Consider the following 19,969-nt stretch of genomic DNA (forward strand, 5'->3'; position numbering starts at 1 on the left):
AGAATACAAAAAAGCCTTCATTTGATCATTACATAAAAAGTTTTTTGCACTGAGCTCTGCTTGCGTATATTTTAAGTAAAAATAGCGTGGGCTGGTAATTTTTTTGGTGCGATAGTTAATTTTTAATCGGTGTTTGAAAATGTAATTGAAAAATAGCCGATTTTAAGTTATAAAGATCTTTTTGTTCTTATTTTCTTTATTTGAAAACGGCAAAGTCCCTTTTCAAATTTCAGAAATTATGTATAGAGTTTTGAACTATCACAATTTAAATACCAAACATCTTTTTTTCGTCTCAACATACAAGTAAAGCGACATCAATCTTTCTCACACAATAGGTATGAGTTCGACTGTGACTTCTTCACCTCTTCAATAATGTAAGTACAATTTTCTTTATAGTGACAGTAGTTGGACGACATTGAAAATTACTTGTTAAAAAAAAAACAGCAAAAGAGACAACAAGATAATAATAATAAAAACTTTCACTATCTTAATACTGTCCCTGACTGTGCTGCCAAAATACTTCATTCGATACGCACGTTGCTGACCAATAGTAGGTCAAGAACTTGAATACACCCTTTAAAGAAAAGATTCAAAAGAAAAAACAAATACAAATAAATTTAAATAATAAAGAAACCCCTCCAATATTATTAATTAACCTCATGCTAACCAACGGCTATAGACTACCAAAGAAATCCAAATCAGACTGAGAGGGTGTTCGGATTGACTTATTTTAAATGTTTGTTTGACTTATAAGCTTTATTTACTTTTTATGGTATTTAAAAAAGATAAAATATGCTTTTAAACACTTAGTTTTAAGAAAAAAATAAAAATTAAAATAAGCTAAAAGTTGAGTATTCTCAATTTATTATTTTTAACTCTTAGCTTATAAACTATTTCATCCGAATAATCTTTTTTTAAATTTGCCCCTATTAAATGCTTGTGTTTAATAGGTCCAAACACCAGTTTGAATTAAATATTCCAAAAAAAGAAAAGTGAAAATTAAAGGTTTCTGTTCATAAGATAAAGTGCACAGTGCTAGAGAAAGTAAAGTTAAGAGAGAGAAAAAGGAATGAAAATATGGATAAATACATGAACAAGTATTGAGTATTTTACAATATTTGTATTTGATATTTGATAAGAAGAAGAAGAAGAAGCAAAAGGGGTTCAAATTATATGTATGTAATGTAAAGATGAATTATTATTTAATGTTAAGTTGAAAAATGAAAGAAGCAAAAGCAATGCCGGGAAAAATGGAAAGGAGAGAGAAATGTTTGTTTTTGTTGAAGAAGAAACAGATGATGAATGTTATGTTTATGGAGATTCGAGCTAATACTATTTTTTCATCTCTACTCTTTCTTTTTCTCCTTTTCATTTTAATTCTCTTTGTTCTTTAATTCAATCATCATCAAGCTCACACAAATCTCTGTCTTTGTTAACAAAAAATATTCAATTTTTCACTACCTAAAGTCTTTATATACTTGTGTTTCTTGATCTGGGGTTCTCTTGAAGTTAAAAAAAAAATTCATTTTTTCATTACCTAAAGTCTTTATACTTGTGTTTCTTGATCTGGGGTTCTCTTATTTTATGCTATAGTTCAAAAAGATTCAATTTTTCATTACTTAGAGTCTTTATACTTGTGTTTCTTGATCTGGGGTTCTCTTGAAGTTCAAAAAGATTCAATTTTTCATTACTTATAGTCTTTGTACTTGTGTTTCTTGATCTGGGGTTCTCTTGAAGTTCAAAAAGATTCAAGTTTTCATTACTTAAGAGTCTTTTTAATTGTGTTTCTTGATCTGGGGTTCTCTTATTTGACACTGAAGTGAAAAGTTTCTTGTTTTTTTAGGTGGGGTTGTTTATTTATCTATAAATATTGCTAATCTGGGGGTTTTTTGTGGCAGTTTTAGCTGTTTTGTTTAAGAGGAATTAGTTTGAGAATCTGACATGAGTGTTTTTTCAGTAGTTATTTGGTTCTGAGTTCTGGATCTGATCTTGATTGTTATGAAAAATTTGATCTTGGGATCAAATCTTGATGATTCTGGGATTGGTTGAGTTGTGTTTTTAGGTTTTGAGTCAACAGATTGGTCAAAAAGTTTCAGTCTGTTTTGTTGTCACAAGTTTCAAGTTTATTGGTTGTGTATATATATCAAATTCAGTGTGAGAAGTAAATTGTTGTAATCTGTTCTCCCTTTTGGATATTTAGTTATTTCTGAGGGGAATTTTACTCCTTGTTATTTATGAGGAAACTTACTCTTTGTTAAAGGAAAAAAAACATTAAATATAACTTAGAATCCACTATTTTTATTGTGGGTTATAGTTTTGATAGAGTTTCTTCTTTTAACACCAAGAAATCAGATTACACAAACCTTAGATTAGGAGAAGATTTAAAGAGTTGTTGACTTATTTAATTGAGTCAAAACTGATATACTTGGAGAGTTGACTGCTGGTCTATGGGAGTACCTGATAGTTCTGTACTGGATTTGATAGAGAAAGTTAGGACTTGGATATCGTGGGGTAAAAGTGATCGAATCGATATGGATGTTAACAGTTGCAGAAACTGTTATGAATGCAAGATGAAGTTTACTGATTCTTGCCTCAAGTTCCATTGCCTAAGTTGCAACCGAGTATTCTGCAGGGATTGTGTTGTGCACATTTTTGGATCTTCGGATGTTGTTGATATCAAGAGTTGCAAATTTTGTTCTGACCAAAGCAATTGTAATAAAAGCTCAAGGAAGTTTTGTGACAAAATTTATCCTTCTGAATCTCCGAGGGAAAGTCCAGAACCGCCGTCACCAAATTTCAGTAGTGACTTATTTGATGGTGATTCTACCCATGATGCTAGTAAGAGTAGTTTTACAGCCTTTTCAAGTCATCCATCTCTGGTGTCTCTGCGTCACTCGCCAACCAGGTAACAAATTCGTATTACTTGTAGAATTTCTTGTGTTTTCCATATATGTTATGTACTAAATGGAAACATCTAATATGGCAGGATCATTATATTATCTAAGTATAGATTAGTTGTTTTAGTTATTGATGTGTATAAGAGCTTTGGTTTTACGTTGTTCTCTCAAAAAGAGATTTCGATCTATGCCAGGATTTGTCTATTGTCTTAAAAAGTAGCCGATTCAAAAATTTGTTGTGTAGAAACTAGAGTCTCCTACCAGGGTATTCCGAATGTGATGTTAACTTATATTTGTTTTTTCATTTTCTATTTTCTTATTTTTAAGTCAAAAGATCACCTCATTGCACCAAGGTGGTGCCAAAAACTTCGCATTTGTGTTGTGTCATTAAAGTTCCAGCAAATCTATACAGCTTTCTGAAAAAGAAAACTCTTTTTTCCTTTTATGCCAAGAATACAAATGGTTTAGCAGATTGCAAACTTATATTAACTTGAGTTTCTAAAGCTGCTTTTGGAAGTAAGAAATCTTACCTTTTTGACCTTTTTGCTTATATTTCAGGAGTGATGATGATGAAGGAGGGGACTGCACGAATCAACCTTATAGCCCATCAACTGATTATTGTCATGATATTTCTGATATAGAATCAAGTAGTGTTAGTACTAGACATAAATTTTACCATCTTGGATCATTTGGATCTAGTCCTTCCAACAGCCCCTCTAGGATTCGTTTTACTTCCAATAGAGTTGGGCATTCTGTACAGGACCAACAAGAGACCCCAAGGTCTCAGAATGATGAGGATTCAGAGACTGCTGATGACCGTGTTGACAAATTGGTTTGCCGAGACCATTTTGAGAAGCAGCAAAAGCCATTGGATTTTGAAAACAATGGTCCTATATGGTTTCCTCCTCCACCTGATGATGAAGATGCCGAGGCACAAAATAATTTCTTCACATATGATGACGAGGATGATGAAATTGGAGAGACAGGCGCAACGTTCTCAAGTGGGAGCCTTTCCAGCATTTTCCCTGCAAAGGAGAAACAACAATCAGATCCATTACAAGCTGTTGTACAGGGTCATTTCAGGGCTCTTGTCTTGCAGCTATTGCAAGGTGAAAATATACATTCCGGGAAAGAAAGCACTGCTGATGACTGGATTGACATAGTTACATCACTAGCATGGCAAGCTGCGAATTATGTGAAGCCTGATACTAGTAAAGGAGGAAGCATGGATCCAGTTGATTATGTGAAGGTTAAGTGCATAGCTTCAGGAAGCCGAAGTGAAAGGTAAAGGGCTTTCTCTTCTAGTATCTTCTTGGTACTTATTACTCCCTCCGTCCCAATTTATGTAAAGGTGTTTGACTGGGCACGGAGTTTAAGAATGAAAGAAAGACTTTTGAAATTTGTGGCCTAAAATAAGTCAAAAGATATTTATGAGGCTAGAAATCATCACATTAAGGGTAAAATGAGAAGTTTAAAGTTGAAATATTACTAAATATAGAATGATGTCGTTCTTTTTGAGACTAACTAAAAAGCAAAGAGTGTCTCTTAAATTGGGACGGACCAAGTATAAAATACTTTTTCCTTTTCATGAAAAAAAGGGTAAACATTTCTCTTCTTACCACGCGAACATTGAAATTTAACATTTTTCTGATCACGTGATAAAATGGGGGTTTAGGATTGTGTGGTTAGATTCATGATTCAGTTTTGGTTCAATGCAGCACCCTCGTTAAAGGAGTAGTTTGTACTAAGAATATCAAACACAAGCGAATGACTTCACAGTACAAAAATGCCCGATTGCTCGTCTTAGGAGGAGCACTTGAGTACCAAAGAGCTGCCAATCAGTTGGCATCTTTTGACACCTTATTGCAACAGGTTTATAGTTGATTCTTTTTTTAATCTTTTAATGATGAGATTAAAGCAAATAAAGACAAGTTTACAATGTTCTGTTATCCTAACAGGAAAGGGAGCACCTGAAGGTGATCGTTTCAAGAATAGAGGCCCATCATCCTAATGTGCTACTTGTGGAGAAAAGTGTGTCTTCATATGCTCAGGAGCTTCTATTGGCAAAAGAGATCTCGTTGGTGTTAAATGTTAAGGGCCCACTGCTACAGCGAATAGCCAGGTGTACTGGTGCTCTTATAACCCCATCCGTTGATAACATAGCCACAACAAAATTGGGACATTGTGAACTTTTTCACTTAGAAAAGGTCTCTGAAGAGCATGAACATGCCAACCAGTTGAATAAGAAGCCAGCGAAAACTCTAATGTTTTTTGATGGTTGTCCCAGGCGCTTAGGTTGCACGGTAATTTCCCCTACTCTAGAATCTATCATTTGTTTACTGTAACTCTATTTTTTTGAAGTTCTAAATATTATTTAAATGATGCATACTGATTAGTCTATTTATCTTTTACATACTGATTAGTCTATTTATCTTTTACTTTAACTTTGACCGTGTTGCTCTAAATACAATGTATAATCAGTGGATTTTCCCCTTATAGGTACATTTATATTATGGCATTTATGATGATTTCTTTTTTGTCATTTGTACCTTTCCCTTCTTGTCACTAATTTTGAAGTAGAGACTTAAAAGTGTCATCGTTACATTTGATTAAGAAATTTGGTTTTTGAACTTCATTAAGAGGGTTTTCACTTTATATATTTGACTCAATCGCCATTCTTTTTTCAATACCTCAGTCCAAACAAATTTTGATTGTGTTTACGGTTAGGTCTTGCATTACGTACATAAAAAGCACGCACTTTAGTTGCGGTTTGAGCTTTAAGCCCAGGAAACAATTGATGCTTTTATAAGCATTTCACTTTAGATAACATTGGTTAAAATGTAATGTGAAACTTCCAATGGGGTTCCCTCGACACTCAATGTGTGCTTTTCACGTTCTTTTTTCCTGCCAATGAGGGGTCGTTTGGTTACTGGTTACAATTTTGTAGGTGTTAGTAATGCAGGGATTAGTTATGCAGGGTTTTAGTTATGCAGGTTTTTTTTTTCTTTTGAAACTGGTAACTGTAGTGATGCAGTGTTTAGTTATTCATGTATTACTTATTCTATCTTCTATCTTGCATAAATAATACATAGATTCCCTCATAACTTATACATGTATTAGTTCTGCAGAATTATAAGCTGGTAACCAAACACCGTACTTGATGTGCCGGATTTTATACATAACAACTAACATGCTATTAAACGTGGCACTAGTTATGCTGGTTTTAATACATGAATAACTCACTTGCTAACCAGCAACCAAACGACCCCTTAACGGTTGCGAGTTGTCACTCGGGCTATAATGCAAAATTGATAAGGAAATGCTCATTTACCTTGATTTGTATATCTAGAGGCTGGAGTTAGAATTAGAGGGTTAATTACTTATCCTTTCATTTGACAATTTGTAGGTTTTGCTGAGGGGCTCATGTCGTGAAGAGCTGAAGAAGCTGAAGAAGGTTGTTCAGTACGCTGTATTTGCTGCATATCATCTGTCTCTTGAGACATCGTTCCTTGCTGATGAGGGTGCTAGTCTACCTAAAGTGTCCCCAGCACCATCAATTGCAGATTTTGAAAATCTACCACTGTTTCTGGAACAAGATACAGGACCTGTTGGTTCTGTTGAAATTGAAGAACAAACTAATGAAGGATTGCTAGAAACTTCAGGTCAAGAAGAGAGTCAACCGAGAGAACTAGGAGAGCTGACAAAGCTTGAAAGGTCAGATGAAACCGAAGCCTCCAATGAATTTTATTCAGCTGCTGACAGTCGTCAGAGCATATTGGTGTCCTTCTCTAGTCGATGTGTTCTGAATGGAACAGTGTGTGTACGTTCTCGGCTCCTTCGCATCAAGTTTTATGGTTCTTTCGATAAGCCACTTGGGCAATATCTTCAGGATGATCTTTTTGGTCAGGTAAAAATCATCCTTTGTCCCTAACTTTAACAATACATGATATTGCATTGCCGAAAATAATTTCATATTGCACTTCATGATATCAGATGTCTTCCTGTCAATCGTGCAAGGAGCCAGCTGAGGCTCATGTCATCTGTTATACACACCAGCAGGCGAATCTTACCATAAACGTTAGACGTCTTCCCTCGGTGAATTCACTTCCTGGCGAACGGGACAAAAAGATTTGGATGTGGCATCGATGCCTTAAGTGTGCACAAATAGAGGGAGTTCCACCAGCTACTCGCAGAGTAATAATGTCAGATGCCGCTTGGGGACTCTCGTTCGGGAAGTTCTTGGAACTCAGTTTTTCAAATCATGCAACAGCTAACCGTGTTGCTAGCTGTGGTCATTCTCTCCAAAGAGACTGCCTCCGATATTATGGGTGCGTTCTGCAAGAGTTTGAAATCACTGTGATAATTCATTCATTGCTTCACAATCGCTCTTTAGATAATAAAATATACTTTGCTTTTGCAGGTGTGGAAGTATGGTAGCGTTCTTCCGCTATTCTCCTATTGATATTCTGTCAGTTCGTCTGCCCCCATTAACTCTCGAGTTTAGTGGCTACACAGAACAGGAGTGGTTAAAAAAAGAAGCTGCCGAGGTGCCAGAAATTCTAAATACTTTATTCTTTGTAATGTCTTTGATTTTTTTTTTTTTTTTCATGCTCACAATAGCTCTATGTGATATATGTTGTCTGCAGTTACTGTGTAAAGCCAAAGCCTTGTACGCAGAGATATCAAGTGCCTTTCGCAGGATTGAAGAGAAAAGTTCCTCCTTAGAATGTAAACTATCCGATACAACTCAATTGCATGACTGCATCGTTGAGTTAAAGGACCTGCTTATGAAGGAAAAGGATGATTACCATGTAAGAAACAACAGGACATCAATCCATTATACTTGTAAAAATAGGACTTTCTCCTTGCTTATTTGCTTTCTGTTTGCTTGTAAAATAGGACTTTCTTCAACCGGATGATGAAGAAACTTTCGACCGAGGGCAGGCAGCAATGGACATTCTTGAGCTAAATCGCTTGAGGCATTCCCTCGTGATTGCTTCGCATGTTTGGGATCGTCGGCTTTTGTCAGTGAAGTCCTTCCTCCAAAAGGGTTCCGGTTCAGAAGATTGTGGATCTTGTAATGAGCTGATAGATTGGAGAAGGGACATGTTTCTAAATAACGACACTCTTGAACATGTTTATGAAGAGTCTGTGCCTGAGTTCTCCGACTTAGATGAATATCCCGAGAAAGCTTTGCAGTCTGAACAGGAGGGAACTCGCGTATCCCGAGAAAGCTCCATGTTAACCTCATCTGAGAGTGAGAGCATGCAGGAAATTCAGATGGAAGGAGAGAATGCAGTTATTGCTAGAACATCCTTGGAGCGAGCTCCTTCAGCTGCATCGGTCCTTTCTGATCAGATAGATTTTGCTTGGTCCGGCACTGACCGATCCCCCAAAAAAGCTCAGTTGCTTCTTATGCTACAAGGAGATGGATCTGAAGCTGCTCCTTTCAGGTAGGGGTGTCAAATGGGAGGGGCTGGGTTGTTTTGGGCAGGTCAAAATGGATTACTTCGGCTGAAATGGGTTGGGCTGAAAAAAGCGGGTCATAATCCAACGCGCCCAATGCCTACTACGTTTTAATTTCTTTGTTTGCTCTTTCATAGTTTTTTAAATACCTAATAAGACTTTTAACTTTTTTCTTTATTATGACTATGAATATAATTTCAAACCAAAAAAAAAAAAAAAACTTTTTGAAAATATTTGACAATGTTTCTCATGAGTCAATTTGGGCTACATATCAGCCCAATCTTAAATGGGCTGAAATGGGTTGGGCTAAATGGGCGAGTCATGTTTTCATGGGCTAATTTTTTCACCCTGCTTTCAGACAACCAAGTCAACTTGATTTGCCTCCTTTTAGAAGAATAACAACACCTGCAAGAGTTCACTCGTTCGACTCTGCTATGAGACTTCAAGACAGAATCAAGAAAGGGTTGCCGCCTTCTTCGTTGCATTTATCATCAATTAGGTCTTTTCATGCTTCTGGAGACTACAAGAATATGATCAGAGACCCTGTTTCCAGTGTTCAGAGAACTTATTCTCAGATGTCACCTAGTGAGGCTCATAAGTTTAATCTACTAATGGGTTCTTCGCCCTCGTTTATTTCTTATGCATCTCTTATACCCGACGGAGCTCGGTTGATGGTGCCACAAAATAGTCACAGAGATGTTGTCCTAGCTGTTTATGACAGTGAACCTACTAGCATTATATCTTATGCACTTTGTTCAAAAGTGTATAATGACTGGGTGGAGCCGGGTTGGAACACAAGTGACATCAACAAGGAGGCTGGAGTGGGTCCTAGCCTTTCGGCATGGCAATCTTTTGGCTCTCTAGACATGGATTATATGCATTATGGGAGCTATGGTTCAGAAGATGCTTCGAGTACAATTACGTCCCTTTTTACAGATTCAAAAAGTTCTCCTCACCTAAGGATCTCTTTTGATGACGAATCTTCGAGTAGTGGGGGAAAGGTGAAATTTTCAGTAACTTGTTACTTTGCAAAGCAGTTTGATGCTCTTAGGAGGAAGTGTTGTCCTGATGAACTGGATTTTGTACGTTCCTTAAGCCGTTGTAAAAGATGGAGTGCTCAAGGGGGAAAGAGCAATGTCTACTTTGCCAAGTCGTTGGATGAAAGATTCATAATAAAACAAGTTCAGAAAACTGAGTTGGACTCTTTCGAAGAATTTGCACCGGAGTACTTCAACTATTTAACCGATTCTATTAACTCACGGAGTCCGACTTGCCTTGCAAAAATTCTTGGAATATTCCAGGTTGGACTTCCTTCTCTTGTTTTCTCCTATGTTTCCTCCTAGAGAAATGACAAAGATGGTCCCTTATGTTTGAGGGTAAGTTCAAAATAGTCCATTAAGTATGCACTGAACAATATTGGTCTTTAAATTTGCCAAATATTGACACTTCCAGTCTCAGTTTAATATTTACCGAACGTTGTCTGTTAGATTTAGCGGGACTATTTTGAATCTACCATCAAACATTTGCCAAAAGTTGACACTTGTAGTCTCAGTCAGATATTTACCGAATGCTGTCTGTTAGATTTGACGGGACTATTTTGAACCTGCCATCAAACATAAGGTACCAGTTTTGTCATTTTCTCTGAAAAATGGTGTGCCTTCAATTTTCGAACTAGTTTTTAGTTGTTGCAGAAGTCTTATTTCTTATCCATATCCATATGTTTTAGGTTTCGGTCAAACACTTGAAAGGAGGCAGGGAAACAAAAATGGATTTAATCGTGATGGAGAATCTTTTTTTTCAAAGAAAGATCTCCAGGGTCTATGATCTCAAGGGTTCTCTACGATCCCGCTACAATGCAGATACAACTGGGGCAAACAAAGTGTTGCTGGATATGAATCTTTTAGAAACATTGCATACCAAACCCATATTTCTTGGAAGCAAAGCAAAAAGAAGCCTCGAGCGAGCTGTTTGGAATGATACATCCTTTTTAGCAGTAAGCTACTTTGGCCTCCCATCTTTCTCTAAGTTGAAAAAGAAATTTTGCTTATCTGATAAATGCATTAATGGAAGATATCCAAGTGGCAAAGGAGTAATTATCTCTGATCAAAATAAAGGGATCAAGTAGAAATTAGTCACACTGAATTCACCTTTGAACTGCGTAGGAGATATCTGCGCTTAAATGCTCAAATGCTTGAAACAGTAAACGCCTTTGTCATGGAATCTTTGTTCTGTCTCCTGTTATGATTTGGCTTAATACGATGAAGACAGATGGAATTATTATCAAAATTTACACTGTTTAAAAGTTAATAACATAACAGGTTGTTTGGTTGCTGGTTAGAATTGTACAGGTATTAGTAATGCGGGGATTATTTAGGCAGGGTTTAGTTATTCCATCTTCTACCTTGCGTAAAATAATAGTACATAAATTGACTCATAGCTTATACATATTTTTCTTATATGACATTGTAAACTTATAACCAAACTCGTCGACTTTGCTATTAGGTTTTCCTCTTTTCTTTAGCGTCTAAAGTTCAACATCAATAAATGTTCTATTTTTCAACAGTTTGTTGATGTGATGGACTACTCTTTGCTTGTCGGGGTGGATGAAGAGCGAAAAGAGCTAGTCTTGGGGATCATCGACTTCATGAGGCAGTATACTTGGGACAAACACTTAGAGACATGGGTAAAGGCATCAGGTATACTTGGACAAAAGAACGCTTCACCAACTATTGTTTCTCCGAAACAATACAAGAAAAGATTCAGAAAAGCGATGACGACCTATTTTCTCACGGTACCGGATCAGTGGTCATCTTGAATTTAGTTATATGCATTCTTTAGAGCCTTCTGCCAATAAGCAAACCTTGCTAATTGAACATATTTGCAGATGAAGGAAAGGTTAGATATTATCCCAGTTGGTTCTTATTTGTTTTGCCATCTGGTGTTAAAAGGGTATGATGAGAAGTAGGGGTTGTCATCTTTGTTAAGAAATCTTGCAAAGTATACATTTGACCATCTGTACATTTATACAAAAGCTTCATTAAGTAAATGAAATGAAATGTGTCTTGTTACAGATCAATTTGCGTTAGATTTCTCCTTTCCTCTCTGAATAGTTGCTTCAAGTTATTTATTTATTTATATATCTTTTCTATCGTGACAACTCTTGTTCCCCACCATTTAGCGTTTTGGGCTGCTACTATCTTTAAAGTTAGAGTACCCCTTCTTCTTCCTTTGAACGAGGGAAGGTATACCGTGAAAAAGAACGTCGAAGGCAGCATTCTTGATGGGACATTGGGTAAAAAATGGAGGTCAAAGAATGCTTTTGTGCCATTTTAAAGAAGGGAAAATACATAAAAAACCCCCAACGTATAGCCAGATTAATTATGACGCACCCAATCTTTGCGGCCGACCTATTACCCCCAGTCTTAATTTTTCAAAGATTTTAGTATCATTTTTTGACTGACGTAGCAAAAAAAAAAAAAAAATTAAAGCCCAGTTGCACATTGGTGCCACGCTGCTGCCACGTCACTGCCACTTTTCCTTTTTTTTTTTTTTTTCATTTGATTTTTCTTTTATTAATTATATTTACACTAATTAACCTCTAATTAACTATTAAATCATTAATTTTGTCTTCTTCATTACTAAACTCCTTCGTCATCACTAAATCATTCTTCTTCTTCTTCATTTCAAGAAATCCATCAACCCATTTTCTTTCTCCATTAGCACACACACATTCAATTCATTTTCTTCCTCCATTAACACACACACACACATTTAACCCATTTTCTTCCTCCATTAACACACACACACGCATTCAACCCATTTTCTTCCTCCATTAACATACACATACACACATTCAACCCATTTTCTTCCTCCGTTAACAACACACATTCAACCAATTTTCTTCCTCCATTAACACACACATTCAATTTAATCATCAATCATAAAGAGCCTATTTTCAAGAAAAATTCAACCTATTTTCTTTAACCCATTTTTTCTTCAACCCATTTTCTTCCTCCATTAACACACACACATTCAACCCCTTAATTTTTTTTAGAAGCATCTCTTCACATCCACTTACTTCACATCACAAAATTCCAAAGTTGTTAAATTACCCTTTGAATCATCTAAATTCTAAAGCATTAAATCCCAGTATATCTTTTTCCCCCCTCAAATCATAGTCATCATCTTCACTTTCTTACCATTTTTTCACAGCAAAAATTTCCTGTTTTTTCTCCTTCAAAAATAACGGCACACGACCCTTAAGCCGCCTCCACACGCCCTACTCCTACGCCACTCCCCCCGTACCCCCGCAAAAATAAAAATAAAACATCGTTCCATCAAATATACCGACTTGCCCCACCTACCAAACCCGTCATTATTGTTTGAAATTTTGATCTACACAATTAAAAATATCACATACCCACTACATATATCAAATTACCAGTTATATACTAGTATACATATAGAGCTACAAAGACTGATGCTCATTTCTTCTTGTGTTGTCAACAAGCCAACATATTTCTCTCCTCCTTGTTCAGTTACTAAAACTCTTTCTTCATCCTCTTCTAGTTCTGCTGTTGCTGCGGTGTGGCGGCGGTGTGTAGGCGGCGGCGGCGGTGGTTGAGGAGAAAGAAGAAGAAAGAGAAAAAGGAGAAAGAAGAAGAAAGAGAAAAATAAATTGCATTTAACAATTGAAATGTGGAAAAGAGAGAGGGTGAGAGGATAAAATATAAATTAATTTTTAAAAATTAATTTTTATTAAAATATAAAAAATATTTTTACTGCTTTCACTCGCCATAATTTTTTTTTTGCCACGTCAGTCGAATATGGTACTAAAATACTGAAAAATTAAGATTGTGGGTAATAGGTCGTCCGCAAAGGTTGGGTGCGTCATAATTAATCTGGCTATACGTTGAGGGTTTTTTTTTTTTTTTAATGTATTTTCCCTTTAAAGAACTTAACAATATAGACTTATATTGTTAGTGCGTTTTAATATGTGATAGAAGGTTAGTTATCATCTTTACGTAGTTAATAATTAATGCTTATCATAGAAATTTATGTGTAGTCACCTTGTAAATGACATGATTGTATAAACGATTTTTACAACGTCGATGCATATAACTTCATTTTAAAAGGATTGTCTTCTTAAAAGAGCTATCTTTGTCTCACCATTTCCTTTTGGATCTATGGAAAGTAAAGTAGGAGTCTTCTACATCATGTTCCACTTTTGTTAACATCAATCAATTCTTGGAGACAACTTTCTTAACTTTAAAGAAAGATTTGGACACAACTTTATTCTTATCACTTCTCTTCATGTATGGAGAAAAGAGAAGAGGAAAAGAAATGGACCCGTATGGAAACATAATATGACTTTATGACTTTTTTTGATGCCATTTTTGATGCCATATTTTTATGGAGATTGTCTGCCATGTGAAAAAAATTTAAGAATCACCCTCCAACATTAATTACTAGTGTGCTTCACATTCTCGTCTGGTACATGTGATTCTACTGAATGCAGAGTCAACATATAAACAGCAAATAATCTTGAAATTTGCAAATATTGCAGTTGTCTGAGGATGTTTCAAACTAGAAAATACACTTACCTCGGGGTGTAAAATGAAAACCCATAAACCACACCAAATCAATAATTCGGGTCAAATTGGGGAAAAAAAATCCAATTAATGATTTGGTTTGCTTTGGTTAATTAAAAACCTAACTATTTGAAAAACCCAAACCAACCGGTCCTACACTTACCCTCTAAATCACCCACTTCTCCACCTTTTGGTCATAAATAAAATAAAAATGAAGGAAGGAAGTTGGAGGCTATTATTAGACTTTGTAATTGCTTTAACGGTATATAGGGGAACTTAAAAATACATAGTGTATCTTAATGATATTCGAGCTTCCATCTAACAGAGTCTTCCATAACCGAGCAGTGAATGGATAGCCAAACTCGTTGAAAATCGGCAATTATTATTAATAGCTTTTCCAACGTGATCTTCCTTGTCAGGATGCAAAAAAATAGTAAAAGATATTTTTAGTGTCAATTTTGATACACATAGGTGTGGCAAAGTCAAATTTAAGTTGGATGATTTAGATTTTGACTAGTTCCCCAACCTATTTTGATTCTACTCATCTTGATTAAAACAAACGTGAGTAGGTTGGGTCATAACTTATTTATTATTGATGTATCCATTTAATTCGTCAAAATTTCATTAAATCACCTATATTTAACACTCTAAATTGATTATTTTAACACATAAAAGAATAATCAACACAAATTTAAGGTAGTCGGATTAGGTTATGACAAGTTTCTCAATCGATTTTGGTTTAAGTAAACTTTGAATGTGTTCAATTATATCTGTTCATTGACTCAACTCATTTTAATTGTTAACTTGAATCTATTGACCCATTTGACACGCTTAGATCATTTTTTTGGGCCATATTTGACACTCCTACATAGATGTATCTCAAATGATTCAAGTTCCACAAGCCATACTTGATTCAAATGGCATGATCATGATCATGACTGACTTTTTCACCTCTATTTGGCTATCAGTTTCGAACTGTATGAATTGAACAATTCAGTTTGAGCACCTAAATTTCTAGACTCCTTGAAAATTTCACTACATTCAAAATTTATTTTTATTTGTTCTTATCTTTCATTTGGCTGTTTAATATACTAAGGTTAAATTTACCTATGTACTTCTAGAAACTGAGCAACTATTTACCGCTTGAATGTTGGTCTAATATTACCTTTGCTGCTAAGAAAAAAAAATCTCATTTTCGTCCTGGACCCCTAATAGAGCTCCAACATAAGAGTAATTTTAACTATAATAAAAAATAATTTGGACACATGAAGTCAACCCACTTTATTCTTGAGTTCCGTTAATGGCGATATTTTTGCTAACGGTAAGAGTATAAATGGACCAAAAATGTAATAAAGGATTGCATAATTTCAGACAGTACGTGGATAAATTTAATAATAAGAAAAGGAGAACGAGTAAGATATATCTCGTAAGCAGTTTCTCACATAATTCACTTCTGGGCATCTAATTCTCAGCTTAATTTTTAGTATACACAAAATGACTAATACATGATAGTACTAATAACTAGCTGAAAATTCTGCTAGTGAATTCGGAGAGGAGTTGTACACTACATAAAACTATATAATATAATAAATGGATTTTTTTTTTTTGCCCTCTTTGTTACGAAGCTGCCACTGCTAATTGAATCTCCCCTTCCGTAATTGGCAAGAACCCTACACGTTTCTGCAATTCATTGGACAAAAAGAAAGAAAAATTAAAAAAATAGAAGATTGTTATGCATAATTGAATATTGTAATACAAATCGAATGGACATAAGACAATTATTAGTTTTGGTACGTTAGTGAGGTGCATAACCAAACATGACATCGTAGTTAGTTATAATGAATTAATCAATAGAGTAATAATGTGAAGAGCTAATTTTTAATTAAAAATATATGGGAATCTATTACGTGTGATATTGCGTAGATAGACAAATTAGAGGCACACACGTGTTTTAGTGCTAGTACATGTTTGGTTTAGTTTAATTAAGACAATTCTATTTGTTACACTCCTCATACTGCTTACTTTTATATAACAATTGTTTCTCTCTTATTTTTAGGTTTCGCTGATCTTTAATTTTTATTGATCTGATTAATTTAGATTGTGTCAAATAATCTTATTGGAGGGTAAAATGCTCATACCTTTATGTTTTTATTCTCAATCGAGACCTGAATATGGGCCCCAACCATCTCACCACACTCTCTCGCTCTCTTTCGTTTCTTCTTATTTAAAGATTAAGCTAAAAACTTATTAATTTTTCTTGTACGACTTATTCTTGATATCATCTATAAACTCCTCCTAAATCTTATCAAAGAACAGAAAAAATGATGATAATGCTCTGAGGATAGTTGACAAGAATAAACTAAATTGATTTTTTATTTTATTTTATAAAACTAATATTTGTAGCCGTTAGGTAACAAATTAGTTGATAAGGCACTTCACACTTCAACTTCAATCTCTTTCATTTATTTTCTTTCAATTTGGTCTGGAAATCTAATATTTTCTAGCATTGCATGCACGTACGGTGTTTACATTATCTTATCATATATGGAAATAAAATTTTCCTTTTCCGTAACCAGTTTCTTGTTTTTTATTTCTTTATATAGGTAAAGGATTAGGACTTTATATTTTATTCTCTATATGGACACAAAAAACTAATATAAAGAAGCAAACATTGAAATCATCAAAGTTTGACTTTGGCACAAGCTTCAGTTGAGTTAAATTGTTAAAAGAATTTAAATAATATTGTTAGACATTTAAGAGTGAAGCAGTCATTCTTGAAATAAAATTCCATAAAAGGAAAGCTTTTCATACTTCAAGTAATTTGACAAAATTGAATTGACCATGCTGTTTCCGAATTCTGAGATGTTCCTATCACCATTTTGCCTTAAAAGCGAATGAGAACTCTAAAGAAAATTAGAAGTCAAATTTGATTTGAGAAACTAGAAAGTCTTCATATACCTATTGTTTTCACATATATTTCTAAAATTCGTAAAATATTTTACTCCTACAAATTTTGAAGTCTTAATTATGTTTTCACTAAAAATATATGATGATACAATAAAAGAATAATTATACCAAAGAACTTATCCGAACGAGGTGCATGCACAAAATCATGCTAATATATAATCATGTTTATGTGATAAATTTGTGTGTGTACATATGTTAACTATAATTAAATGATAATTAAAATTTATGCAGAAGACACAAAATTCACTTATTTGTTTGATATATGAGCACCGATAATGTAAATGTTTGTTACATCTGATAAATTTATTTTATATTTTCAAATTTACAAATCTCATAAAAAGGATCGCCTGTAAATATCTATTGGATACGTAACTTGACAAAGTAAAAATTCTTTACTTGTTGATGTATAAACTCTTTTCAAACGACGATTTGATCAGATCAAGATCAGAGCTAATCTATAGGATCATGTAATATTATGCTCTATGATTCTACCCATGAGGTAATTTTTTAGTTAAAAAATGTAAATTATATTAACTCAAACTGCTTTTTACTATATACTAATGCGTTTTATTTTATAAGTTTAGAATCATGATAAGAACATGAACAAAAATAAAAAAATAAAGAAAAGCAACATAACATGAAAAGTGGATCGATGTCCATAATGAAGAGAACATTACCTCTCGAGATCTGATTCCCTTTTTAATAATTCCTCCATTATTATTATTCTTCCAATTATTTTCTTCTCCATTCAACGGCCCACTTTTACTTGGATACATGTCTCCTCCACCATTGTTGTTCATGCAAAGTCTCATAATTTTCTCACCAACATCACTCCCATCTTTGCTTTGCATCATCAATTTCTCCACCTCTGCTTTCGGTAGCCTCAACTTCAGCCTCACGGGGTGGGCCTGAGGCTTACCACCATTGAGTGGGCCTGAAGCGAAGCTATTATTATGATAAGACGAACACTCTTCAGTCATAATACTGGCAGGCTTCATGATTGACAAGTCAGACACCGATCTCCGTGATAGCATTAATGTCTCTAGCCTATCCTTCGCGCTCATTTGGATGCCTGAACGGACTCTCCTCGTGTTTTTATTATTCTCTTCGGGGAATTTGGGTAATTCTACAAGAAAATAAAGCCTTTTAGGCTTTAACTCTTGTTGTGGTTCCAATGGCTTTGCTCTAATCCCAAAATGCTTCACTTCTTCGGATTCTAATAATACTAAAGATGGATAATTTTTTAGTACCTCGTTGGCATAAATTGGTGTCTTGTATTTCATTGTTTGTCCATCAATTTTCATCACCTTTGCTGTTTTTCTTCCTCCGAGAGTGTTCCCCATATTAGCTTTTTTTTCTTTTGTTGTTCTGATTCTTTGAGACTTGTGATAAGAAAATAAGAAACAGTATTTATAGAAAATAAGGGTTGTTTTGGGGTTTTATTTTTTTAATTGTTGATATGCTATTTCTTGGAAATCTTCTTGAAAATATTGGCACGAGTTGAGCACAAAGGGCAAGATGGGTGTAGAATAAGGATGTTTGAAGGGATTTTAAGGAGCCGTAGTTGTTTATTTGTTTGCTAGAGCAGGGTCAAAGAAAGAGTACGGATTTAAAAAGTGGCGACTCTTTTGAGAATTTTGAAAATATTAATAAAAAACGTTTTTTAACTTTTGTTTTAGGTTTAAGTTATATAGACTATCTGTGTAATAAGTCGGTCATATTTTCCTGTTGTAAAGCAATCTGTTTTAATATGTGTAACTGAACAACACAATTACAAAAAAGCCGAGCCATACATTTTAAAGAATTTAACCTGATAATACAAAAAATTCGACGGTGTATATAATTTAAAATTGTTTAATTTTTATTCTTTTCTTCCTTGTCTTGTGTGTTGTGGTTTTTCCATCCTAATAATAGTATATACTAACTAGAAAGATTTTGTCACTTTCCCTTTGGTTATCTAATGGCTGGCGTTGCACTCTTTGCTTATTTGCTTGCCAACGACACAACCATGTTCCCACACTTATCGGGTTTTGCAGCTCTTGACTTTCTACATTTTGTTGGCCTTAATAAATAAATGAATTTGAATTTAACTAAAAGTCGCCGATTGTGAAAGAGTTTTTGTTCTGCTAGGTAATTTATCTTATTTTTAAATGGGCAAAGGTGTAAAAAGAGCTTTTGTTCTGCTAGGTAATTTATCTTATTTTTAAATGGGCAAAAGTGTAAATATACCCCTCAACTTTCATGGATTTAGAGTAGATATACCTCCGTTAAAAAAGTGGTAGATATATACTCTTGCCGTTACAAAATGATGCATATATACCCCTGCCCTTACACAAATAGTGCAAATATACCATTTTCGCTATCGGTTTTTTTTTTTTTTTTTTTTTAAATTTAAGAAAATGCCATTTCGCTTTAAAAAAAAGTCTACTAATTTTTTTTGAGTTGACATATTTTTCTAACGCCACGTGGTAATTTTTTTTCTAGTGTGTCGGGTCTGGTTGGTTTTAAAAAATATCTCTGTGGCTTTAAAAAAAATAAGTCTACCCATTTTTTAAAAAACGAACTAGACCCGACCCACTAAAAAAAAAATTATCATGTAGCTTAGAAAAATATGTCTACTAAATGAAATGGGTAGACTTTTTTTTAGCCAAGTGGTATTTTTTTTTAATTAAAAAATAAATTAAATGATTTTTTTTAAAAAAATCCTTCAAAGAAAAAGGGCATATTTGCAACATTTTGTAATGGCAGGGGTATTTTCACACCACTTATATTATGAGGGATATATTTACTCTAAATCGTAAAGTTGAGGGGTATATTTTACTACTCCTGTAAGTTACCGGTAAATAACTATTGGATGACTTGATAGACAATAATGCAAACTACTGTTTAAGTTTTGACATTGAAATTAATATGTTGATGCTTGTCAGCTGTCCCGGTGGCGTTGGTGGTGAAAGGGAGAAAATGCTAGTGGTGGAAGAAAAAGTAAACGGGACTGGGTAAAATGAAATGGAGTGGTGAGGTGGCAGGCCATGTAGTGTTTAGTGGCTT

The 19,969-nt window shown here is 34.5% G+C and overlaps 2 protein-coding genes across 5 annotated transcripts; one reads left to right on the top strand and one right to left on the bottom strand.

Moving 5' to 3' along the window:
* The first annotated feature begins 1,007 nt into the window (after positions 1-1,007).
* LOC132067547 (putative 1-phosphatidylinositol-3-phosphate 5-kinase FAB1C) lies at positions 1,008-11,433 on the top strand. 4 transcript variants are annotated; one of them, XM_059460811.1, is made up of 13 exons: positions 1,017-1,696; positions 1,769-2,905; positions 3,456-4,181; positions 4,616-4,769; positions 4,856-5,200; positions 6,304-6,804; positions 6,891-7,225; positions 7,318-7,444; positions 7,544-7,708; positions 7,797-8,350; positions 8,722-9,664; positions 10,090-10,356; positions 10,927-11,433. In XM_059460811.1, exons 2-13 carry the CDS (start codon positions 2,448-2,450, stop codon positions 11,176-11,178), a joined length of 4,827 nt encoding a protein of 1,608 aa, XP_059316794.1. In that variant the 5' UTR covers positions 1,017-1,696; positions 1,769-2,447; the 3' UTR covers positions 11,179-11,433. The 4 variants fall into 4 exon arrangements, 2 of the variants coding, with proteins under 2 accessions (XP_059316794.1, XP_059316793.1); XR_009417170.1 differs by lacking the exon at positions 10,927-11,433 and adding an exon at positions 9,851-9,983 and having other exon boundaries at positions 1,008-2,905; positions 8,722-9,739; positions 10,090-10,262; XR_009417171.1 differs by lacking the exon at positions 10,927-11,433 and adding an exon at positions 9,851-9,983 and having other exon boundaries at positions 1,008-2,905; positions 10,090-10,262.
* Positions 11,434-15,319: 3,886 nt separating this feature from the next.
* LOC132067548 (uncharacterized protein At1g66480-like) lies at positions 15,320-18,464 on the bottom strand. Its single transcript, XM_059460813.1, has 2 exons — positions 17,599-18,464; positions 15,320-15,634 (listed from the first exon to the last, which is right to left on the bottom strand). Exons 1-2 carry the CDS (start codon positions 18,262-18,264, stop codon positions 15,572-15,574), a joined length of 729 nt encoding a protein of 242 aa, XP_059316796.1. The 5' UTR covers positions 18,265-18,464; the 3' UTR covers positions 15,320-15,571.
* Between the last annotated feature and the right edge of the window lie 1,505 nt (positions 18,465-19,969).

This window comes from Lycium ferocissimum, chromosome 8 (assembly GCF_029784015.1).
Source record: "Lycium ferocissimum isolate CSIRO_LF1 chromosome 8, AGI_CSIRO_Lferr_CH_V1, whole genome shotgun sequence".
In the NCBI taxonomy this organism is placed as follows: Eukaryota; Viridiplantae; Streptophyta; class Magnoliopsida; order Solanales; family Solanaceae; genus Lycium; species Lycium ferocissimum.

What these genes read in the sequence shown, in the direction of transcription:
- LOC132067547 (XM_059460810.1), top strand. Translation starts at nt 2,448, where the DNA reads ATGGGAGTACCTGATAGTTCTGTACTGGATTTGATAGAGAAAGTTAGG. An exon ending in GACTGCCTCCGATATTATGG is followed by an intron (nt 7,226 to 7,317) that starts GTGCGTTCTGCA and finishes TTGCTTTTGCAG; the next exon opens with GTGTGGAAGTATGGTAGCGT. An exon ending in AAATTCTTGGAATATTCCAG is followed by an intron (nt 9,665 to 10,089) that starts GTTGGACTTCCT and finishes CATATGTTTTAG; the next exon opens with GTTTCGGTCAAACACTTGAA.
- LOC132067548 (XM_059460813.1), bottom strand. Translation starts at nt 18,264, where the DNA reads ATGGGGAACACTCTCGGAGGAAGAAAAACAGCAAAGGTGATGAAAATT. An exon ending in AGGGAATCAGATCTCGAGAG is followed by an intron (nt 15,635 to 17,598) that starts GTAATGTTCTCT and finishes AATGAATTGCAG; the next exon opens with AAACGTGTAGGGTTCTTGCC.